We start from the raw sequence: 26,440 nt of genomic DNA, 5'->3' as shown, positions 1-26,440 counted from the left end.
TTCCACTCGAACGAAGCCGGGGCTGGTCAACTAGTCTCTAATATAAAGATTTTATTGCGAACTTCTTACAACGTAGGTAGGTAGATACTACTAGAACAACATCAACCGACGCTGCCCTCGTACTGGCGAATTTAATCCCAGCTCATCTCCTGGCGAGGGAAAGATCAGAAAGCTATGGATTAAAATTGCCAGATGCAAGAAGAGCTGCCAGAGAAAGAACCCTGCTTAGATGGCAAGAAGAATGGGACCAGTCCGCAAATGGACGATGGACACATAGGCTGATTAGAGATATAAAGAGCTGGGTATCCAGGAAACACGGTGTACTGACGTTCCGGATGACACAATGTTTCACAGGACACGGGGTGTTTATGCAGTACACAGAGCGTATAAAAAAAAGGGACAGTAGTAAATGTATGTACTGCATTGAACCAATAGACGATGCGGAACATACATTGTTCCGGTGTCCTCAGTTTGAGGTAGAAAGAAAGAATGTCGTGGACGAGCTGGGAGACGAGTTTAGGGTGGAGAGCCTCGTAAATACTATTCTGGAAGAGAAAAAGAATTGGGTGACAATCCAGAGATATATAGAAATCATAATGGAAAGAAAAGAGAAAGACGAAAGAGAAGGAAGATGAGTCAGACCGCGGCAGTAATGGTAGGCCATCAAGGCGGGAACGTTATTGCTTGAAGAAAGGAGGGGTTTTTAGTCGGTAGGAGTCCGGCACTATGTCCATGAGGATTTTCCCCGTCCTACGAAAAAAAAAAAAAAGGTAGGTAGATACTTACCTAAGAATTTAAAAGACAAATTTTCTAAGTACAGTTTAACGACCATACGTCTGAAAACATTTAAAACATAATGGCCACGTGGATTAATAAAATTATCCATGCGAATGTACTGTGCGGCGCGCGCGCAGCCTCCGGTCGACGCTCGCAACCAGTCGGACCGCATGCGCCTCTCCCCGCACCCACACCCACACCGAACACCCACGCCCACCCGAAAATGCACCCTACAACACCCATCCCAAAGTCCAACTTCCCCAAACTACAGATCAACTTTAGACCATTCCCGAAACAAAGTTACCTCAACATGAACATGCAGGGTTTACATATTTGCCCAAAACTGATATAATCTGAACTCTATTAGGTGGAAATAGATTCTTCTTTCGCAGTTAAAGGGTGGTGGAATGCACCTGAGCTACCGGGCCTCGCAATCATTGTGGCGGCATGCAACAATAATATTTACTGATAGGTAGGTATAGATATTAAAATGCGATCAGTAGAACACGTGGCCCATATCCGGGATTTGCTTGGCCACCAACCGTGAGGCTAGGTGTACCTTCCATATCCCGCCTGGTCTTCAAATCGCCTGACGTGATTTCTAATACTATTCTGAAAAAAATGGGCTTTTATACTTTGACGTAAGATTTTTTACACCTTTATTACCTACCTGTTATCTCTCAAAGCCATCATGATCCAAACAAACGTTCCTCAATCCTCCAGTCCCAGTGTTGGAGACAATACGCAGAGAAACTTTCAGCTTTCATAAAATAACGAAGGTCTGGCACACGCTGGCTTTTAGTCCATTATCTGTATTTGATTTTTCTCTTGCAATTTATGGAAAAATATGCAACTCTATTTATATTCTATGCTACAAAATTGATTCGTTCCTACCTCCCGCATGCCTTGCATGTAATTTATGAATACCATAACGTCATATGAAGCCCACAAGAGGTTTATTTATGGCGCATCAAGCAGTGGTCCGACCGCCGGCGAGAAAACGACTAACTATCGGCGATTTTCTCTCTCAAGAAACGCACATAAATGTACATTCCGAGTAAACGAAAGAGATGCATGTATCAAAAGTTGCTCTCTGGCTGTTTACACTGCCGGCGACGACACGCTTTACTAGTTTTGTCGCTGAGCGACGACCTTTCAAAAATAAACTCGCTCAGCGATGCTCGCTCGCTTGAACACGTGTAACGCGCGCGCAGGTTTGCACGGACTGAGCGACCGCGGGCTAATGGCGCGAGTAATCGCTCGTCGCACTTCGCTTATAGCCCGGCGACAAAACTACCTAAATTACACACTCGCTTCCCGCTGATGGCCAGCTCGCTTATAGTTTCTAGTTCTACTCGTTTCTCGTTCATCGTCGGGCGGTCGGACCACTGCATCAAGCGGGCCGTTCCCGGACAGTCCAGTTAGGAGCTGTACTCTGTGGAAGAGCCGCTTTCCATTTTGTTTTATCATTTGCATCCAGGCCCGCATATCCCTTATCCGTTAATAGCGATCATAAATCTAGCGATCTCGTTTATAATAATTGAATGTCTATGAAACTATGAAGTACACTACCCTATCCTATCTATACATAGGTATCTATCTAAGTATACAAAGACTTGTCCTGACTGACTGACTAACTGACTGATCATTTATTTACTAGATGATGCCCGCGACTTCGTCCGCGTGGATTTAGGTTTTTTTTTAAATCTCGTGGAAACTCTTTAATTTTCCGAGCTAAAAAGTAAAAAGTGTTCTTCCCCGTGATGTAAGCTAACTCAGTACCAAATTTCATCAAAATCGGTTGAACTGTTGGGCCGTGAAAAGCTAGCAGACAGACAGACAGACAGACAGACAAAATTTCGCATTAACTAATTTGTATGGATTAACGCACAGCCTAAGCCCTAAACCACTGAGGTTAGAAACGAATCGACTGATAGTGTAGTTAGCGCAATAATTGTAAACTAAGACATTGATATTGAAAGAAATAATCTTTATTCAAATTTTAACTTTTATAAGTGGCTTAGACATAGGTACTAAATTTTGCACACTTAACTAAATACCGAGTCATTTCAAATTGAATATTCTTCGTCATCATGATCAATCTATCGCCGGCTCACTACAGAGGACGGGTCTCCGCTCATAGAGTAACAAGGATTAAAACGCACATAACTCCGAAAAGTTAGAGGTATACATGCCCGGGATCGAACCCCCGACCTCCGATTAGGAGGTGGACGTTTCAACCACTAGGATATCACAGCCTGTATGAAATTGAATACAATCTTAATAAGATGCGTGTTTGTAATGAATCGCTTGTTGCTTCGTAGACAAGTAACAAACAGGGGTCGCGGGTTGCGTTCCCGTTAGGGGCAAAAGTGTAAATGAAACTACGATTTATTGACTTCTCAACTATGTAAATCCTACTACCTACTAGTTGTCACCGAAGACATTTTAATGGAATTAAGTATATGTACGTATAAATCTGTTAAGCTGTGATAGCCTAGTGGTTAGGACGTCCGCCTGCTAATCGGAGGTCGGGGGTTCGATCCCGGGCACGCACCTCTAACTTTTCAGTGTTATGTGCGTTTTAAGTAATTAAATATCACTGTTTTGACGGTGAAGGAAAACATCGTGAGGAAACCTGCATGCCTGAGAGTTCTCCATAATGTTCTCAAAGGTGTGTGAAGTCTACCAATCCGCACATGCCAGCGTGGTAGACTATGGCCAAAACCCTACCCACCCTGAGAGGAGACCCGTGCTCTGTAGTGAGCCGGCGATGGGTTGATCATGATGATGATGACGTATAAATCTACCAACCTTCGGTCCTTTAAGGTAGGTAGGTACAAATAATGTTTTAATGAGGCTCATATACAGGGTGTAGCCAGAACGCTGGCAAAAATAAAGACAGGTGATTAATGATATGATACCACAAAAAGAACGCTGGGAAAAATTTAACGTTATTGTTATACTACCTAAACACAATCCAATACCAATAACCATTTGCCTCATTTTGTAGTTGTGATTTATTATTTTTCAAACCCGCAATGTATAGCGTGTAAAATTACTCAGGTCAATACCCCACCTACGACGTGACTGTGTGTGACAATGACTCCGAGTGTCCCACTTACGGAACGTTCGTTAACTTCTAGCGTCGGTCAGATGTTTTATTTGCAATATATCGTGAACTTTTACAAAATATAGGATTTTTATTATATTTTTTCGAGGTACCATATCAGTAATCATCAGTAGGTACTTAAACCTGTCTTCGTTTTTGCCAGCGTTCTGGCTACACCCTGTATGACCTCGCAGCTTTAGTTTTAAGTTTACGTAATTGATTATCACCACTAGGTATCATCTTACAAATCCAACAATAATTGACCATCAAAAAGTGTATGTACAATATTGAACTAATTATCTGACTTTGACTTTGACTTGACTGTCCTGCGGTTTGCGACGCGCTTCGTGTTTTGTGTGGAGGCCGTTAGTAAATAAAACAACAAACTGTTACTGGAATAATAATATATTATAGAACAATATCTCTTACTGCGATACAATATAAATTACGGATAGCCTGCTGAACGTCACAGATACAAAATATATATTAAATTAATTATTAGGTATTAATAATTAAATTAATTTATTTTAAAAGGGTATTGTAAGTATAATACACTCGTCGCCGATCGCTCGCCTATACACTACGCAATTTGTTTACAATTACTTACCTACAATAAAACGCGTCGCCGACAATCTGCGAATTGTAAAGGTATAAGCACATTACCGGGACGTGCCAGAAGGCGAACGAAATTAGGTATTATGAAGACGTGCACGTGAGATGCGCTCCGATTGGCCAATCTTCACACCAAATTACGTTGCAACAAACCACAACACAATAATGTGTTCGTAGCCTTATATATAATTTACCAAGTTTATAAGCCAGTTTATATTATTCCAACATAATACGGCCGAAATTAGTAGTAGCGACGCTGTAAATTGTCAAAAAGGGCCATACAATTATAGATATACAGGTATAACCAGAACGCTAGCAAAAACTAAGTGATATTGTTATACTACCATTTGCCTCATTTTGTAGTTTTAACGATTTAGTATTTTTCAAACCCGCAATGTAGAGCGTACAAAACTTGGGTCAATGCCCCGCCTACGACGCGGCATTGACACCGATTATTTCTGAAGTGGTAAGTCCATAAAAGTTTTTAGAAATACTTAGATGCCATAAGCGCCATTTTTTAATTTTTTTTTCAAGTCTTGAAGTTTTGTAACTACTGCGCTCGAACAATAATTTTGAACTTTCGATAAAATTCTAGTCAAGCTCCATTATGGAACTAGGTAAACCGTTATTTTTAGGCATTGTTAAACTTACGGTTACTAATTACCACGAAAAAATTGTCCAAAAACGTTCTACAAAAAAAGAAAAAAAAAAAACCATTGATGAATGAAAATTATGAAAAAATCATTAAAAAATTCATATCTCCTAAACTATTGAAAATCGCTGAACATACATAGGGGTGATTTGGATACCCCTTAATATAAGGTATTAAATTTTTTCTTTTAGACGTCACATCTCCGGCCATCCTGTATAATATAGGATCGCTTTATTTTCATAGCGCTAGTGGAAAAAGGTTCAAATATGAAGTTTTTTTTACAATCCCAACGGTATGATTGCTAAACTGTGGTTGGAGTCCACATGGTAAGGTCCGCCTATATTTTACCGACAGTCTTATCTATAACGGATCTTCGTGATGTAAAGATATGCTAAGTGAAGTCATTCCAAAAAAAGACTACAACAACTGATAAGGAAATTGAATTTCCGTTCAATTCATATAGATAACTGAGGAAATATTTTTATATCGGTTACAATAATACAAAAAAAACCGGTCAAGTGCGAGTCGGACTCGCAGTTTTTTAAATTTTTTTGGGTTCCGTACCTCAAAAGGAACCCTTATAGGATCACTTCGTTGACTGTCGTGTCTGTCAAGAAGCCTATAGGGTACTTCCCGTTGACCTAAAATCGTGAAATTTGGCAGGCAGGTAGGTCTTATAGCACACGTAAGGGGAAAATTCTGAAAAAAACGGGAATTTGTGGTAACATCACCAAAAAAAATTACAATGTGTTCATAAACAAATAGTATTTTCAATTTTCAAAGTAAGATAACTACATCAAGTGGGCTATCATATGAGAGGGCTTTTACATTCTAAAATAGGTTTTATTTTTATGCATAAAAGTTTTCGATTTATGGTGCAAAATGTCGAAAAAATACGACCGTAGTACGGGATCCTCGGTGCGCGAGTCTGACTTGCACTTGGCCGGTTTTTTTGTGATTTTGAACACAAATTCGCGGTTTTCGATTTTTACCCTTTACTTGTGCTTGTAAGACGTTGCTACTTGCCAAATTTTATGATTGAAAACTGGATCCAGCAACTAGAACTATATGAACTGGCCTTAAGTTCTACACTCTTAGTACATTGCACTGGTATTTAATTATTATGATCGGCTTATCTACAAATTGCTAGTTTTGTTTATACACTATAAGTGCCGCAAATTGCTATTGCGCTGGAACCATGTCTTATTAACATCGAAATGACATCATTTTGACGTCAGCTGAAATAAAAACATACCATCAGGTCGAAACTTCAGTCTAGTGCTGACGTCACTAAAATGGCGGCCACGCGCATTAGCAATTTGCGGGACTTATAAAAGAGTCATGCAAAAGTTTAGTTAGTTGGAAGCAAAATCTTAAGCCTAATAAAACAATTCTAACGGATGACTCTTTAGCTTGAAACTAAAAATAAAAAATCGGTCAAGTGCGAGTCGGATTCACACAAAAAGGGTTGCGTACCATCGTACAAGATTATGACTGTTTTTAATTTACATGGCGGCCATTTTGAAACTTATTATTTGTTGTTATAGAAAATAGACATTCTGTGAAAAGTTCAATTCTCTACCTGTAACGGTTTATGAGATACAGCCCGCTGACAGACAAACAGACAGACACGGACAGCAGAGGCTGAGTAATAGGGTCCCGGGCACAGAAGTACGGAATCCTAAAAAAACAAGCATCCATTAAAATAATTTAATTAATATTACAATACATTAGCGCGAAGCTATATCACGTATCACAATTTCAATTTCATACAGACACAATTTTCAAAATTTCATTTAATTAAAGTTCTTTCACATGAGAGAAACGGCATTACACTATACACGTGAATTTTTCGTAAAAAATCTTGTTAGGTAAGTGTCTATATAAGTCCCGCAAATTGATAATGCACGTGGCCGCCATTTTAGTGACGTCAGCACTAGACTGAAGTTTCGAGCTGATGGTATATTTTTACTTAAATATACGTCAAATGACGTCAAAATGACGCTATTTCGATGTTAATGAGACATGGCTCCAGCGCAATAGCAATTTGCGGGACTTATACCTGCATGAATACAACATAATGTCGTGTTGACAATTCATATTATTAGTTTTACACTAGGCATCAAGTACCCTTTATCCCAGAAATTCAAAGAATTCCCACGGGATTTTTACAAAACCTAATTCCACGCGGACGAAGTCGCGGGCATCAGGTAGTTAATCTATATCTATATATATATATATATATAAAAGGAAAAGGTGACTGACTGACTGACTGACTGACTGACTGATCTATCAACGCACAGCTCAAACTACTGGACGGATCGGGCTGAAATTTGGCATGCAGATAGCTATTATGACGTAGGCATCCGCTAAGAAAGGATTTTTGAAAATTCAACTCCTAGGGGGGGAAATAGGGTTTTGAAATTTTGTAGTCCACGCGGACGAAGTCGCGAGCATAAGCTAGTAATAAATAAAAGGGTTTGGTTTGTGATCGTTTCAGTTGTGTTCGGCGACGCGACGCTCTACCCTAACGGCGTAAACTTGACTATCATCTTCCACACACACACACACGCTTGCAATTCATCTTGGTTTTGATATCTTCATACATCACATCTGGAATGGAATGTTTGATAATTAATAGATTTTTAAAATTTTTAGGGTTCCGTACCTCAAAAGGAAAAACGGAACCCTTATAGGATCACTTTGTTGTCTGTCTGTGTCTATCTGTCTGTCTGTCAAGAAACCTACAGGGTACTTCCCGTTGACCTAGAATCATTAAATTTGGCAGGTAGGTAGATCTTATAGCTGACATTCGGGGAAAAATCTGAAAACCGTGAATTTGTGGTTACATCACACAAAAAAAATTAAATTGTGGTCATGAACTAATAATTAGTATTTTCAATTTTCGAACTGAGATAACTATATCAAGTGGGGTATCATATGAAAGGTCTTCACCTGTGCATTCGAAAACAGATTTTTATTTATTTTTATGCATCATAGTTTTTGAATTATCGTGCAAAATGTCAAAAAAATACGACTGCAATACGGACCCCTCGTTGCGCGAGCCTGACTCGCACTTGGCCGGTTTTATAAGCCTAATGCCTGATATTGTAATTTATGCCTGAAGAACCTGATGATAATACCTCAATGTTATTTCCTAGCCTGCAGTGCGTTGGAGAGCCAGTCCATCGCCTGGTCCAGTCCCTCGCCCTTAACAGCGGAGGTCTTGAATATCTGGAAGGTTCTATCACGGAGCGCGTCCAGGCCGAGTGCCTGATGGACCTCGGCTACGGTGAGGCAGCCCGCCATGTCCTGTTTGTTGGCTAGGACCACTAGGATTGCGTTTGCTAGCTCGTCTTCCTGGAATTAATAATAATATTTAGTACTAGATGATGCCTGCAACTTCGGGTGGAGCTTTGTTCTGGAAATCCTGTGGGAAACCCAACCCAACTAAAACACAGGTTTGCGCGTTTTCCGCCAAGAAGTCCCCTTTTACACTGCCTCTTCTCTTTCAGAGCACTCCCCTCACACCTTCCAACAGCATTGGGATCCTTGGAGTCCACATTTCGAGCGAGGTTCAATTCCGCGATCATTTGGAAAGCAAGGCCAAATTAGCCTCCAAAAAGCTTGGGGTGCTCAACAGAGCAAAGCGGTACTTCGCGCCCGAGCATAGGCTCCTACTCTATAAGGCGCAAGTCCGCCCTCACATGGAGTACTGCTCCCACCTTTGGGCTGGAGCACCCCAGTACCAACTCCTTCCATTTGATCGGATCCAAAGGCGGGCTGTTCGACTTGTGGACGATCCCAAACTAACCCCCTCGTTGGAAAGCCTGGAGCACCGCAGAGACGTTAGCTCTCTATGCGTGTTCTATCGCCTGTATAATGAGGAGTGCTCTGAAGAGCTTTTTGACCTCATTCCACCCTCTTTTTTCTACAACCGCACCGCGCGCCACCGTAAGGAATTTCACCCTCACCATCTGGGTGTCTGGTGCACTTCGACCATCCGCTGCGCCAGATCCTTCTTTCCACGCACGTGCAAACTGTGGAACCAACTCCCATCGGCGGTGTTCCCACTAGATTATAACATGGGGTTATTCAAGGGGCGGACCAACAAATTCCTAAAAGGCCGGCAACGCATCGGCGGCTCCTCTGGTGCTGCAAATGTTCATGGGCGGCGGTAATCACTTAACATCAGGTGACCCGCCTGCTCGCTTGCTCGCTATATCTATTAAAAAAAAAAAAAAAAAAAAAAACCTTTGGTTTTCCAGGATCAAAAGTATGTTAGCCTATGTCCTTCCCCGGGATGCAAGTTATCTCTGTACCAAATTTCATTGAAATTGATTAAACGGATAGGCTGTGAAAAGCTAGCAGACAGGCAGACAGACACACTTTCGCATTTATAATATTAGTATGGAAGTATGGATTAGTGATGATAGAGATAACGATAATTAGTACAATTTATCAATACTAATATTATAAATACAAAAGTCTGTTTATGTATTACTTTTTACACTTAAACGACTTTGAGAAAATTTGCTATAGAACAAACTTTCATCTTGAAAATGGACAAGTACATAGGTTACTTTTATTCTGCAAAATCTAAGAGTTCATAGGATTTAAAAGTTAATTTTTAAAAGGGAAACTGACTAACTCAAATATCAATGTACAATTGAAACCACTTTGCAGGATGCAGTCATTTTTCTGTCCTTCATTTACTCAGTAACAGATCAATGGATTCACGTGGTTTTTGCATGGCTATAATTAAAGAGCTGGAGAGTGACATGTCTATGTCTACTATTGATCCTGGAAAACAAAGAGTTCCCTCAAGATTTCTAAAAATCTGTATCCAAGCACACCAAGTCTAAAATATAAGATAAAATAGGCACAATTTTATGCACAACAGACAGAAACGTTTAAGTGTGGAAACCAGCCCAGTGAGAAGAAAGAAAGAAAGAAGTATAAAATACTCACTCTTAACATATGTACTAGCTCATCTTTAGATATTCCTATTCGATCCCTGTCGGCCGAGTCTACAACATATATTATTGCATCTGTGTTGCCATAGTAACATCGCCAATAAGGTCTGAAATAATTGACATTAAAACCGTTTTAGTTACTTTCCTGTAACATAATCTGATAAAAATCACATACAACTTGTTATCAAAAAACATTAGGAAATGATAACATTCATAGTAAGTCTCTACTAGAATATTCAACTTTTGTAATGATAAGTAAAGCAGGTTTTAAGAATGATTTCATTCATTTTAATATACTGTTGCAAATATTATGGTCCTACACAAGTCAATCATTACTATCGTCAACCGATAGATGTTGACTGCAGGACATAAGTCTCTATAGAGACTTGCACACATTATAGTCTTGCACCACCTGAATTTAGCTGCTCTGTGACTTAAAAATAATATCAGCCAATGATAACAAATATTTCCCTTTCTCCTCCAACTAAGTGTTAAGCTTGTGCTAAGAGTAGGTACAACAATTTATAGTGCAATGGGTGGGGTTTGAACCCGTGACCTTTTGGATTTCAGCCCACTCTTCCAACCGTTGAGCTATTGAGGCTATGATTTGAAGTTGTCTGTTGTCCTAGTGGGAAGTAGCCAATGCTGTGCTTTCCAGCTTGACATCCCCATAAGCTATTAGACATACACATAGCTTAACTATATAAAGCTTTGTATAGGCTGCTATCTTTTTTAATAACGTTTTCTGAGAAAAGGGACTGCATTGACACAGATATTAAATAGACTGGACTGACAATCAAGGTAACTTCCACACTGTAGCACTTTTCAGAGGATCTAGTGTAAAAACATTATCTCCACCCATGATTAACTCGGTATTTTACAAAAACAAGGTTAAACTTTTTGCTGTAAGTATCACTTTTTTTGGGTAAATAACCTCAACATACCTGATGCTAGTTTGTCCGCCCAAATCCCACACTTGGAACTTTAAATTTTTGTATGTGACTTGTTCCACGTTGAAACCGATCGTTGGAATAGTCGTAACCACCTCTCCGACTTGTAGTTTGTACAATATTGTGGTCTTCCCGGCGCCGTCCAAACCGAGGATCAAAATCCTCATTTCTCGTGCCCCTAGCAACCCTCGGAAGTAACTAAATAGACCACCTGAAAGATTTTCACTTTATAACTGAGTATTCACGAACAAATAGCTATTAAATATAACAAAAACTCGTAAATTCGCTCACCCATTTCTGTTTGATAGCTTAGCCTAGAAAAACATTAGTTTCTACAACTAAGGAATGTTGAAGTCTCTTGCTTTATACATCCAAATTTATTAAAAAATACTGATTATCCCTAATAAACACGTATTTTACAATATTTATAAACTTTTAAAGCTTTTTAGCAACATTTAATCGGAAAATAATTTGTTTCCAAATCCAACCATTTGACGTGTAAGCAACCACTCAAAAATCAAAATGTCAAATATGTTGCCACATGCACTCTACACAGCACACTAATTTTGTCACAAATTATACAGACTATAAAATTATATACCTAATATTTTTGAATTTTACAAGAAATCAAATTTTTGCGAAATAATTTATTTTTAGACTTATTTTTCTTTTAGATATTCATATTATTTATTGACAATATAATGTTACCAGAAATTAAAAACTTTAGCTTAACTCCTGTTCATACTGCTATAGCAAATATATTACAATGCATTTTTGCAAATTTTTGGCTACAGGCTACTTGAGTTTCTGGTTTCAAGTTCAACTTTAAACTTTCGCCAAGTCTCTACCACGTTTGTACGCAGTAGATTAGTCTCTATCAACAATAAACTATTCTCTAGCGTGAGGACTCTATCTCTCCTATGAATTTTTCAATAATTAATCCCCTTAGGACCCGGCACCTGACAAAAATTATTTACGACAAGGACTAGGCAGGCTTCATAATAGTTTATTGAAAGTTAAATGGTTTAGATTTCCGAACCGGTAAAATCATAGCTACCTATATTTTATGGATGTAGGGTTTTATTTACAACTAGCTTATGCTCGCGACTTCGTCCGCGTGGACTACAGAAATTTCAAACCCCTATTTCACCCCCTTAGGAGTTGAATTTTCAAAAATCCTTTCTTAACGGATGCCTACGTGATAAATCATAATAACTATCTGCATGCCAAATTTCAGCCCGACCTATCCAGTAGTTTGAGCTGTGCGTTGATAGATCAGTCAGTCAGTCAGTCAGTCATTCAGTCAGTCAGTCAGTCACCTTTTCCTATTATATTATATTTAAAGATTCTCAAAAACCCAGGTCAAGTGCAAGTCGGAGCCGCACACGAAGGGGTACCTAGACCTACGCATAGGTAAGTACCATCGTACAAGATTATGTAGAAAGGTACCTACATACTTTTTAATTTTTTTATATATACATGGCGGCCACTTTGAAATTTTTATTATTTGTTGTTATAGCGGCAATAGAAATACACAGACTTTGAAAGTTTCAACTCTCTACCTATTGTTCATGAGATACATAAGTAGGTACAGGTGACAGACAAACAGACGGATGGCCAGTGGAGGCCACTGGCCATCACTGGGCACAATGGTAATAGGATCCCGTTGGTAGGTACCCTTTATAAATAGCTAAATACCTACTTACCTACAATTGTACAGGATATAATATGTACTTCGGAGAGTGTGCTGAAGAACTTTTCTCCCTGGTTCTCCTTCACCTTTCTACCATCGTACCGCAAGGCATCGCCTTCTGCACCCGTACGTAGTCAAAATTCCACGGATACGTACGAAGTGATTTGCCTCCTCATTTCTAATTCGAACCGCTAAGATTTGGAACACCCTTCCAGCCAGTTTTCCCCTCCAATTTGTAATATGGGTACCTTCACGTCAAGAGTGAATAGGCATCTTCTAGGCAAACGCTCTTCATCTTAGGCTGCATCATCACTGAGGTCTGATTGCAGCCAAGCGCTGGTCTATAATATCGAAAAAAAAAAGTTTCCACAAAAGGAAAAGCGCGTGGCATAGACGGTACAAATGCGCGTGGCCACTGGCCGCGCAGGCGCATGATATCGTAATTCGTAACCATTCGTAACATAGCGTTACGTCAGCTGACGTCACTAATCCGTTACGGATTAAGCTGTGACAATATTTCGAGTCACGCAACGTAACTTTGTAAGCCGCGTAACGCTGATGACGAAGCTTTCGTGTCGTGTGACACTTGGCAAGGGAAAAGCTCTGAGTTTTTATGATGCCGCAGTAAAAATTAAATAGTTGGTGATGGCTGACACGAATCATTCTCTATAGACTACTACCTCCTTATATTCGAGTTATTTAATACTAGATGATCTATTAAAAGTATGCTCCTAAAAAAAGCATATTATACAGTCGAAGACTATGTAGCTAAATGATAAAAAGCTTGGATTGGATTTAATTTGCTCCAACAATGCACATTGCACGGGACTACAATTGCTTGTACATATTATGGTATAATAATATTGTAAATTGATCACTTGGAAAGAGCAACCGCCGAGTTTCTTGCTGGTAAAAAAAATATTCTAGTTTCAAGGTGAAACGCTCTACAAAGTACGCGGCAGAAAATAACATACATCGGCCTTTAGAATAACATTTCGGCTTTGTACTCGTAAGTAGCATTTGTAGAGCGTTGTTGCTGTCATCTTATACCTATATGACGTTTTGTCGGTCTCAACGACAGAGACAATGCTCTACAAATGCGCTATCTCCTTCTAAAGGTCTTACATTACTTTCTGCCGCGTACTGTGCCTATACAGGTACCTACCTATTTATGTTTACTTTTTACAAGCGCAAATATACAATAGATACCTATTTATCTACTGGTCATCGGAGGGCGTCACATATATCCAAAATTTCTATTTTCCTTTCCTTTCCATATAGACGTCATCTGGGCATCGGGATTGGAAGCCATGCAAATGAGTCAAGTATTTAGTTAACTCGGGTGGTTTATTTTCACACCTCACAATTAGGTATTATTATTTTAGCGCAGGAATTCATATCTGGCCGTAAACCCTGATGAGAATAATGAGTGAGTCAGGGGCATACCGAGTGTAACCACAGAACGCTAGCAAAAACGTTGACATGTGATAGCTACTGATGATTACTGGTATGAAATGGGTATGATATAGGTACAACAAAAAAAAGCGAAAAAACCTATATTTTGTAAAAGTTCACGACGTATTGCAAATAAAACATCTGTAGGGCGATTGTCTAAAACCTGCATCAATCATTATTACAATCTCCATTGTTCTGATTGGCTGAATTTGTGCGATTCTTGTTGCAACAATGCATTGTGGCCAATAGTGAGCGAGCATTAACCAATCAGAGATGATTGCGATCGTGACATTGTAGCTGTCAAACAACCGCGGTAGGGCCACTGACTGACGCTATGTCAACGAACATTGCATAAGTAGGCCCCTCTGCGGGCGGCCATTGCGGGTTTGAAAGATAATCAATCAATAAAACTACAAAATGAGGCAAATGGTTATGATTGTGTTTATTAGAAATTGGAAAGTGTTGGCCTAAGGATCAGCCGGACTAAGACAGAACATATGTTCTGTGACTTCGGTGGCCCCTTCAGTTTCTCTGAGATTGCTCTAGATGGCATTAGGCATAACCTTACCTGTTTGTTCCAATTTCCGGTACCTCGGTTCGCTCTACCAAAACGACGGTAATATTGACCGAGACGTGAACAATAGAATGAATGCGGGATGGATGAAATGGCGACAGGTCTCAGGTGTTACATGCGACCCGCAAATGCCCCTTAAACTTAAGGGGAAAATCTATAAAACAGTCGTTAGACCTGTCACATTGTATGGTTCAGAATGTTGGGCGGTAAAAGGGACGGATGAAAGGCGAGTACATGCGACTGAAATGCGAATGTTGAGATGGATGTGTGGTGTGACAAGGATGGATAAGATAAGAAATGAATTTATAAGGGGTAGTTTGAAAGTAGCGCCAGTGGTAGAAAAGATGAGGGGTAATAGGCTGGCATGGTATGGGCATATAATGCGGAGGGAAGAAAGCCATGTCACTAGAAGAATGTTAAGTATGCATATGGAAGGAAAAAAGAGGAGAGGACGACCAAAGAAAAGGTGGATGGATTGCGTGAAAGAGGATATGCGTGAAAAAGAAGTGGATAATACGTTGACGAATGACAGGAATGAGTGGAAGAAGAAGACATGTTGTGCCGACCCCACGTAGCGTGGGATAAGGTAAGGAAGAAGAAGAAAAAGAAGAAGGTTATGATTGTGTTTAAGTAGTAGGTACCTATAACAATAACGCTAAGTTTTTGCTGGCGTTCTGGTTACAGTTTCCTGTTTCACTATTATAAATTAGAATAGGTACGAGATTCGCGGTGCTTTATTGCCAATTTGCCATACTTAGGTTACCTATAGGTATTCAGGGTCACTAGATGACATTTTTAAAAATCCCGTTCCCCCAAAAAAGAGTGTCTCTTTGATTTTCCAGGACAAAAAGTAGCCTATTCGTAAAAGCCCGTCCATGGGGGCTGGGATGCAAAGTATCTACCAAGGACAACAAAGTGATCCTATAAGGTTTCCTTTTGTCCTTTTGAGGTACGGAACCCTAAAAAATATAGGTAATAATTTCATTTTTCAGTTAATACAATACCTACAACAATAATTTCAGTTAACAATTGGTATCATGTCCCCCCCCAAGTCTCTTAGATCGAAAAGTTTGGTAGCCGTAGTATATTTTTATCTAAGTAGGCTTACCTACTAGTTTGTTTTAGGTAAGTAGGTAGGTACCTAAGTATTTTCGTTTCACGTTCTAACTTCTAAAATAACTACGACCACGGGATTTCCATCTCATTAGGTATACTAAAGCCTTAGAAAAAGATTTGATCTATTAGTCATAGGCATCAGCTATAGATCTAGATCCGGGAAAAAATCACAGTTTAGTTAGAGACGGAAGTAGATAACTAGGTTCACAATAGATACCTACCTTAACAGTTAAGCAGGTGGGTATAGCCCGTACATAATGACTTCTCATGCGCCATTTTAACTCTATGTGTCAAATGCAGTCAAATGTCATACCAAAAGTACGGTTCACCTTTAAATATGGACTAAAATCGTACTTTTGATATGACAATTGACTCAAAATTAAAATGGCGCGTGAGGAGTCATTTTGTACGCATTTCAATTCAATTCAATTCAATTAAAATTTCTTTAGGTACTGCGAATATGGGTAAACAGTGGTTATATTACAAAAACAAAAAAGTGCAGCCAAATTCTGCAATATGGTACTACTATGCCTAGACAACAGAATAGCTCAGCAGATTTCATGAAGGTGATGATCTAAGTTTAGAAGTTTGCCTTTAGGTTATATTTGGTCTAGTCTGATTTAGGTTGTAAAGTAGGTCTCTTCATCATCATTATAGACGTCCACAGCTGGACATAGATCTCTTGTAGGGACTTCCACACGCCACGATCTTGCGCCGCCTGAATCCAGCGGCTCCCTGCGACTCGTTTGATATCGTCTGTCCACCTAGTGAGGCGTTTTCTAACACTGCGTTTTCCGGTGCGACGTCGCCATTCTAGCACCTTGGTTTGTCTTTCAATCACATCGCAACGAAGCAATAGATCGACTTGATTTTTTGCATAGTTTTTAAATTCAGATACAAGTTCGCCCTTGACGGCAATCTCACCTGGTGGTAAGTGATGATGCAGTCTAAGATGGAAGCGGGCTAACCTGGAAGGGGTATGGCAGTTTTTATTAAACCCATGCCCCTTTGGTTTCTACGTGGCATCGTACCGGAACGCTAAATCGCTTGGCGGCACGGCTTTGCCGGTAGGGTGGTGACTAGCCCGGGCCGAAGCCTAAGTAGGTATACTTATTACTAAACGGGTGGGAGACCAGTTTAGTAATATGCTTAGGTAGTTAAAACTTGGAGAGTGACATAGGGTACATTTTGTCCCGGAATTCGTAGAGATTGCACGGGATTTTTAAAAACCGAACGAAGTTGCGGGCATCAACTAGTTTATAATAGTAGCCAACGAAAAGAAGCCAAAGTCCGCGTAGTCATGAATTGCAGTTTTCATGAATGGGCCAAGGCTACGTGACGTCACGTGGCGCCGTATACCTACCGTGACGTCACGTGCAATTCACGACTTTTTTTTACCCGACTATGGCAAAACCAAAAGGAAGGGTTGTGATTTTAGCAGTCATCGTCAATCGATAGACATGGTCTCTTGTAGGGACTTTCACACGCCACGGTTATGCGCCGCCTGAATCCAGCGGCTCCCTGCGACTCGTTTGATGTCGTCTGTCTACCTAGTGGGGGGTCTTACTACGCTGCGCTTTCTGGTGCGAGGTCGCCATTCTAGCACTCTAGAAATACGTTTTTTTTTTTTCCGCTGGTAAAAATGCTATTAGGCATGCCGCACAAGGGCGGGTATGTGGGACTCACTCGCGGTTTTTTTAAAGCGCCATCAGCATACCCACTAAAAAAACCCAGCGGTGCCGTCCGCGTCAAGTATAAGACGTCTCAGGATCCCGGATATCGGATGCGACTGAGAGCTCTAGAAATACCTACGCATTCTGTAAAAATTGCAACTATCTAACTAATACGGATCACAAGATAATGTGTTAAAGTCAATTCGGCCATCTTGCAAGGCTATAGGTACCTACCGATGACTAACTCTATAAAAGATAGGTAGACACCAAATAATGTAACTGTCCCCGGATCACGGCACCTTCACGACGTCATGGCGGTTTCTCGGAGGAACATTTTCCCTGTGTTATCTAACATCAGACCGGTTGCGTTCTTCGGAATTTCATTGTCGGCGAGACGGATGGCGGGGGATACCTCACTCGGTGATCTAATACGAGGGCTTAGTCTAAAATAAAACCAAGGACCTATTACAGGATGTTTACAAGTTTTAGGTTTATCATAGACATTATAAATGGGAGGTCATCACAACGGTAAACCGGTAAACGGTGATTTGGGTATTTATTACAAGATATTTATGTAGTTTATTGGATTCTAGTACCGTAGACCTATTCCACTTCTTGATACGCCTTACTCACAACCTTGAATGGGAAGCTGGAAGAAATCTCTGTTTAGAGATAAGCATTTCCAATGTTACTTAATTTATTATTACTTTGTAACTACAATTTTGGTACATGAAAAATAAAAATAAATAAATAAATAAAGATCTGTCGAAGTCCGAAGATATGTCTGGTGTTGGGTTTATAGGATAAAGGGCTTCAAAGCTTCATCCTAAAGTAAAGATGGGCGTTATTGGCTATTTATGTCAACGGTTAATCAACAGTTATTTAGTTTCAATACCGATATTGATAACCGTTGCCGAATATCGGTATCAAAGTTGTGTTTCAACTAATTTAATATGCGCAACGCGCAGCGGTTTCCGTAGTAGTAACTAAGCTAGCTGCCGTATCAATACCGTCTGTATAGCTAGCGCGCGCATATTCACTAAAATAAAACCAGTTTGACTTTCATGAATATCGTGAAGTAATCACAACCTTAAGTTCATAGCAGCAAAGTTTAATTTGATCATTGACATAGGTCAAACTATAGTGGACGCCTGCACGAATAGTTTGCCACAGTCCAGTTAACCAAAAACATTTCACGAAGATTGATAAACCAAAGAGGATCTTATCTCTATTACTCTAAGGCTAACTGTATTAAGATTGATAGATCAAAGTGTAATGGACAAGTACTTGTGCAGTTAAGCCTTAGCGTAATAGAGATAAGGTCGGCTTTGGCTTACCAAGTTCTTAGTTACTAAGCCGGTAGCCAATAACCGCTCCTTCTCAGCTCTCAGTGAAAGAAAGAGAAGGCATAATTATTGCGTTTCTAGTAACCAAAAAACCAAACAATGCATTGTCAGTTGCCAGTTGGCAGCGTTGCGTTGTCAGGTTGTTCGTCATAGATGTTAGCTGAAAACCGTTGCTAGCTACGACAATAACGCTATGGTACGCTATAGGCACGGCAGCGGTTTTCAGTTAAGTTAAGCTATAGCGGACACATGTCTATCCTAAAGCCATGATCAAGAGAAGTTACTTAGATTAGAAACCAATGAGTCATCATCATCATCATCAACCGATAGACGTCCACTGCTGGACATAGGTCTCTTGTAGGGACTTCCACACGCCACGGTCTTGCGCCGCCTGAATCCAGCGGCTCCCTGCGACTTGTCTGATGTCGTCTGTTCACCTGACACCTAGTGAGGGGTCTTCCAACAGTGCGTCTTCCGGTGCGAGGTCGCCATTCCAGCACCTTAAATCAATGGGTATAAAGTAGGAAATGTGTTGGGGAGGAGAGGTCCTCAGTAATGACCCGTGATGAGTTGACATGATGATGTTGTGTTATGTGTTGTTGTATGTAGGTATGTTAGCTTTTCCTGCATGTCTAGCAGTGGGAGGGCGGACGGTGCATATCGCATGTTACACCATACAGATTTGTCTGTTTCAGCGGATTTAACAAATTGAGCTTTCGGTTCCTTGGTTATTGAAATGTGTCCTATTGGTATATTGCTTTAGGTCCAAAACGCCCAGAGTACTATCGGAGTGAGTTGAAAAAGATAGTTAACTAGCTGATGAACTCGGGAAATTTTTCGGGATAAAAAGTAGCCTATGCCACTTTCCAGGTCTTTAACTATAGGTACCCTTGCAAAGAATCACGTCAATCCGTTGCTCCGTTGCGACGTGATTGAAGGACAAACCAACAAACAAACACACTTTCGTATTTATATAAGACTAGCTTATGCTCGCGACTTCGTCCGCGTGGACTACACAAACTTCAAACCCCTATTTCACCCCCTTAGGGGTTGAATTTTCAAAAATCCTTTCTTAGCGGATGCCTACGTCATAATAGCTATCTGCATGCCAAATTTCAGCCCGATCCGTCTAGTGGTTTGAGCTGTGCGTTGATAGATCAGTCAGTCAGTCAGTCAGTCAGTCAGTCAGTCAGTCAGTCAGTCACCTTTTCCTTTTATATATTTAGAATAGTGATAGTGATAGCAAAGTCACGTTCAAGTAACAACCTAGATTATTATCAAGATTTCTTTCTAATATCTGACTGTTCATTTAACCTCACTCGACTTTCAAGGCTCCACATCATAGTAATTCCCGTGAACGAATGACCAGTTAATGAATGCCCACTTATGTATGAAATGTCAATGATTTGAACTCACGAAAGGTGTGTTGTGAAATGGCGTGAATCACTTCACGATACAGGTGAGACCGGCTAGTGACATCATTGCAGTGGCGTGCATAGGGTTAAAAGCCAGGGTAAGCATTAGTTAGGTAAGCAAGCCAAAGGATGACCATTGAGCAATTTCAACTGAGTTAACTATCTCTTGGGTAAGCAGCGCTTTTATGCCTCTATGAGTTGCACGCCACTGCATCATTGCATAACATTACCCATTAAAGCAATCATTAAAGCTTTATTTTTTTACGGAAGATATGCTTGAAGACCAAAGTCTTCGAACAGTGCGTGTTGCCAGTGATGACATATGGATCCTAGACATGGTCGCTAACTATGGGCCTCATAAGAAAGCTCAGAGTCACTCAGCGGGCGAAGGAGAGAGCTATGTGCGGAGTTTCTCTACGTGATCCAATCAGAAATGAGGAGATCCGTAGGAGAACTAGAGGAACCGACATAGCTCAACGGGTTGCGAAGCTAAAGTGGCAATGGGCAGGGCACATAGTTCGTACAACCGATACACGTTAGGGTCCCAAGGTGCTGGAATGGTGACCTCGCACCGGAAGTCGCAGCGTTGGAAGAGCCCCACTAGGTGGACGGACGACATCAGACGAGTCGCAGGGAGCCGCTGGATTCAGGCGGCGCAAGACCGTGGCGTGTGGAAGTCCCTACAAGAGAGTCCAGCGGTGGAGTCTATTGGTTGATGATGATGATGAAATACATATCAAATACTGCGGAACCGGCAGGATTCAAACCTGCGTCTCCCCTGAGCATCGAGCCTGGAGCGCAGTCGACCATTTACGCCACGGTTCACTTACTGCCCGTTGCCGATGATTCCCCTTTCCCCTCCAACTAAGCGAAAAGCTTGTGCTACACTTATGCTAGGAGTAATTAGGACAATAGTGCAACGGGTGGGGTTTGAACTGCCGACCTTGCGGATTTCAGTTCGATAGCTATTACTATAAACTACGTGTTATTGAAGTAACTTTTGAAACACAAATACTTAGGTAAATACAAATAGATAATAACTATCGTTAAACACCGGATAAACGGTATTATCCTTCGATAAAAAATATTGGCAAGTCATGAAGCAAATAATGAACCGACTGATATCTACCTAATCCGTCTTAGTCCAGTTTCATCCAGTCAATTGACGTATTCACCTATTAGACTTTAGAATGGCTTATTTGATAAACCTGATTATATTCATACAATTCATAGTGTAGTTCATTCATCTCACTGACTCAGTTTAGTTTTCTGAAGATTTCATTTCTACCTACCGCGTGTGAACTGCGGTTTTTACCCTATTACTAAGACTCCGCTGTCCGTCCGTCTGTCTGTCCGTCATCAGGCTGTATCTCATGAACCGTGATAGATAGACAGTTGAAATTTTGGAATTTCAAAGTTTTTCAGTTGAAAAACGGATAAAGAAAATAAAATAAAATGATAGGCACTAGGTTGTTTTCGGCGAGCAGGCTCTATATGATCATGGTAATTCTCTATCTCAATGTCACACACTCGGATTTGCTTGATTACGCACGTAGAAACATGGAGCTAGGAATCAGCTTAGCTTTGGAAACCTAGCATATTAAACCTAACCTAACTTTAGAGCGTGATAGCACAGTTTTACGATCTATTCGTAAAACAGAGGTGATACTAAAAAGGCCGAGGGTTGACACAAATCAAATTGCAAGAAAATTTTGATTTCTTGCAATTAACACTGTAAAATATAGTAGGTCTGTACCAAAGGTTGAGCATACAGACCATGTGTTCGCATGTGTGAACTAAATGTTAATTTTTTGAATATTCGTATTTTCAACAGACCTCTGAGTATTTCGACAATGAAAGTGCATGAATTTATTAGTGATATTATAAGTATTTATTCTCTCCAATTGTTTTGTAATTTGTAACGATGGGGCTGGCATATAGGTCACCTGTGAAAAGCCCCCCACACATAATATGTCAGACAAAAAAAAATGGTTGACCAAATAAAATAATTAAAATTACTTGCTTAATTAATATCTACATGTTGCATAACGGTTAAATCACAATCGTATATTAGGTGTTTATCATCGAGGTTATTTCGATCCTCCCCGCTATATAAATAGACTTCATATCTGTAACTTGTGACTCACGAGTGCGATAACTTGCACAATCTCCATAGCGACTATAACATTCGACAGAATCCGTTCAACATCAGGGTTAACGAGCCTGCACATATTTTTTTCGTAACTATAGTACGCAACCCAGAAAAAGTTGTGACTGACTGACTGATCTATCAACGCACAGCTCAAACTACTGGACGGATGGGGCTGAAATTTGGCATGCAGAAGCTATTATCTTAAGCATCCGCTAAGAAAGGATTTTTGAAAATTCAACCCCTATGGGGGTGAACTAGGGGTTTGAAATTTGTGTAGTCCACGCGGACGAATTCGCGGAAATAAGCTAGTTATTAAAATGTAGTTATATAAAGATGGGCAACCCTATCCAAACCTCGTGTGCTCTGATTTAGGTATAGGTCAAGGGATGAGTAAAAATAAATGGAATGTTACTATACATATCAGGCGGCGGAATGGTAATTAATGATTAACTTCTGCTATACACGTTATTTATATTCGCAGATAACTAAAAAATAAGTATAAACAAAAGCATCCGCTCTCGGTTGCACACGTTCTAACAGTTATAGCCTTTCAAATCATCATTATCAACAAGTGCTAACTATGGGCCTTATAAGAAAGCTCCGAGTCACTCAGCCGGCGATGGAGAGCTAGCTATGCTTGGAATTTATCTACGTGTTCAAATCGGAATTAATGAATTATTATGAGTCCATAGAAGACCGATATATTTCAGGGGTTGCGAAACTGAAGTGGCAATAGGCAGGGCACATAATTCGAACCAGAACCCGACATGAACCACTTTCATGTCTCATGATCATTTGCAAAGTTTCCTAAACAGGGTCAAATTCTGAATCGTTTCCTTTCCAGGCCAGTCAAGATATGTGAAGTTCTTCAAATCTCTACCGATATTCATGGCATCTAATAATAACTTTAAACATTTTCTAGAAAAGCCCATAAAAATTCCACATAGAAGAGAACTGACGGCATCGGCATTTTAGTTCTACTGGAGTTTACTGCATTTAATTGGATCGATAAATACATGATTCTCGGGGGCAATTTTCTTGATTAAATATATGGTATAGACTCCACAATGTGACCGATGTGTACAATAATTATCTCATTTCACGGAATTATTGTCTTAAGATATAGGTAGGTACCTTGCCTATTCCTATGCAAGATGCATAAAGATTACGAAAGTTTGCTTTTCGAACATCGAACACTTTAATGTTAATCGGTCCTCCTGCAAACCAGTACTGCAGGTTACTGCGTGCTGCGGCGTCGTGCTGAGCGGGGAACCTTATCATTTACTTTTCATTTACTTTTTGTAAGCGTAAATTGTAAAAGGTTCGTCAACAAATATAATTTTTATCTATCTATCAGTTCGATGGTTTAGGTGATGGGTTGTTTAGAGACCATGATATCTCAGATCTATAACTCATTTTGAACTAATCAAGTCATCTTTTACCTACAACACGCACTGTTCGAAGTCAAAGCAACTACCTATGTGCTTTCCTAAATTCGACAGTAAAATTCTCCTCTCACGGGCGTTACTCCTATCAAAGTTTGGGATTTTCAAAACACATGGTTGAATGTCGAAATACAAGGAAATCCCATGTTAGCACATGTCTGCCTTTTCATTGACAAATTTTATGCTAATATTTCTTCGAATCATCACTTAAATGTATTCTTGAGACATGTTACGACATGGCCAGATTTAATTCGTCCGCTGTGCGCTCACAGAGTACATTATATTGTGCGCTCTCGGGCGCACGTACCCGCTATCAGGATGTTAATATGAAATGAGTGATAAGGTGAAGTACCTTTAGAATAGATCTTAAATGGTTCATTTTATACACAATATGATGTTTATGAAAAGTATCCTAGTGTAGTCAAGTCTCCTAGGTTTACATGGGCTGTCCTGAAAATGATAAGAACGCTTTTTGGAAATGGTGCATGGTTTGAAGGGGAAACAAGCTTAAACCCAACTCTTGTGAAATAAACACGGTGCCTAACGGCTGCTCAGGATTTGAAACATTTTGATCTCGTTGGCTGCAGGAATAAACTGCAGAGATCCAAAAAGCAATATTTCTCAATTTTATAAATATTTTTAAAAAAGAGTAACAACTACTGAATTTCTGGTTGGATAAGAATCAGTAGCATCTGCTTTCCAAAATGTCAGTAGTTAGTTACTTACATGATTTTCAACAGACCCTGTGCATGTAACATGGTATACATGAGCATTCTCCCGCATTTACCTATTTTTGTTAGCTTATTCCCATCTTCCAACCTAGCTTTCCAACCTAGGTTGGAAGTTGGGAACTTTATGTGTCATCTTCCAACCTCTGCCAGGTTGGATAGTGGGAATACATTTAATAAAGTTTTCTTTCAAATGAACTTACCTACGAGTTACCTACGACAAACGCCTGACGTCATTTTCATTAAGATGAACTAATTTGGACAGCTCTGTAAAATTTCGTTTCAGCGCATAGTAAAAATACGAAAGCCATAAAAATTCCTCACGAATTATGAATGAATCAATTTATGAGAAGAACATGTCAGCGGCTAGTGGATATTTTGGTTTTTGCTGTCGTCGCGCGGCCCACTGAAAATTCGTGTCGTCTGAACCGCTGAAGTCATACTTAAATTTCATAGTCAAAATATTTGCCGGTGACGTTTTGGAATTATGTCGTAAAGATACATTTTTATTGCAGCATCACACTATTGCGGCAGAGCCTTATTCAGTCAGGTCGACCAGTAAAATAATTTACTTAAATGGATTAGTTAGGTGGGTTTTCAAAAAACTGAAAAAATTATAATAAGTCCCCAATCTAAATATATAAAAGGAAAAGGTGACTGACTGACTGATCTATCAACGCACAGCTCAACCTACTGGACGGATAAAATAAATAAAAATAAATAAATAAAATCATTTATTTCACCAGATACAAAATCATATTTTTGTTAGTATTGATCAGGCTGAAATTTGGCATGCAGATAGCTATTATGACATAGGCATCCGTAAGAAAGGATTTTTGAAAATTCAACCCCTAAGGGGGTGAAATAGGGGTTTGAAATTTGTGTAGTCTACGCGGACGAAGTTACGAGCATAAGCTAGTTAATCAATTTCCTTCGGGACTATTTTATACAAGTATACACCTCTATGTCAGATTATACTTGACCTTGTGTAGAACATATTATAACACTACCTATTACCAGTTTAAAGCCGTGTATCACTTTCGAGAACTTAGATAAAGTTTTATGCTTTTTATAATCCATCATCTCATTATCATCTCTTGGAAGCGAACAGGAAAATTATTAACAGATGAGCTCAAGGTTAGAATGGATTGAGGGTAGTAGCCACATTCAGTAATTTGAAAGGACAGAAAGATCCTGTAGAATAAGTTCTGAGATTTTATAAAAGAGAGACGGACCTCTCTTTCATTTAGAAGTTTCAGTCTTTTTTCCAATTTCATTGATATTTAGTAATAATTATTCTGCACAACAAAATGCTTACCTACTAGCCGATACACAGATACACTACGATAACAATAATTAGTATAGTGGTAGCTCGTGTGGTGGTAGTTTCATACGCTCGTATGAATGGATGCACTTACGACGCTATCTTATATCAACTTTCGTTTACTGTAATGTAAAGTTTTACAAATAAAATTAAATCTTCTTAAATGTTTTTATTTAGGTCCCTTATTTATCCCTCCATTGGATCTAATAGTGCCACATGATTTTCCATGGTTGGGGAGGAGGATGAGATGGGGAAGTTGCAACCAGGCTGCCATTTTTGTAAAGCCACCAAGGTCACTAGTGGGCAGTTTATAATTCACCATAGCTCTCAACCAGAATAAAATGGGGTAAAGATGGGCGTTATTGGCTATTTACGGCAACGGTTAATCAACAGTTACTTAGTTTCAATACCGATATTGTTAACCGTTGCCGAATATCGGT

At 39.8% G+C, this 26,440-nt stretch overlaps 1 protein-coding gene across 1 annotated transcript; it reads right to left on the bottom strand.

The window, feature by feature from the left end:
• Window positions 1–7,560: 7,560 nt before the first annotated feature.
• On the bottom strand, window positions 7,561–11,591 carry Arl1 (ADP ribosylation factor-like 1). The gene is made up of 5 exons (XM_034969826.2): window positions 11,371–11,591; window positions 11,074–11,290; window positions 10,125–10,236; window positions 8,297–8,513; window positions 7,561–7,766 (listed from the first exon to the last, which is right to left on the bottom strand). The coding sequence occupies exons 1-4, from the start codon at window positions 11,372–11,374 to the stop codon at window positions 8,304–8,306; spliced, it is 543 nt and encodes a 180-aa protein (XP_034825717.1). The 5' UTR covers window positions 11,375–11,591; the 3' UTR covers window positions 7,561–7,766; window positions 8,297–8,303.
• Window positions 11,592–26,440: the final 14,849 nt, after the last annotated feature.

The sequence above is a fragment of the Maniola hyperantus genome, chromosome 6, assembly GCF_902806685.2.
Source record: "Maniola hyperantus chromosome 6, iAphHyp1.2, whole genome shotgun sequence".
Lineage (NCBI taxonomy): Eukaryota > Metazoa > Arthropoda > Insecta > Lepidoptera > Nymphalidae > Maniola > Maniola hyperantus.
The sequence above is the reverse complement of the archived record's forward strand: the minus strand, read 5'-3'. Positions and strand labels throughout refer to the sequence as shown.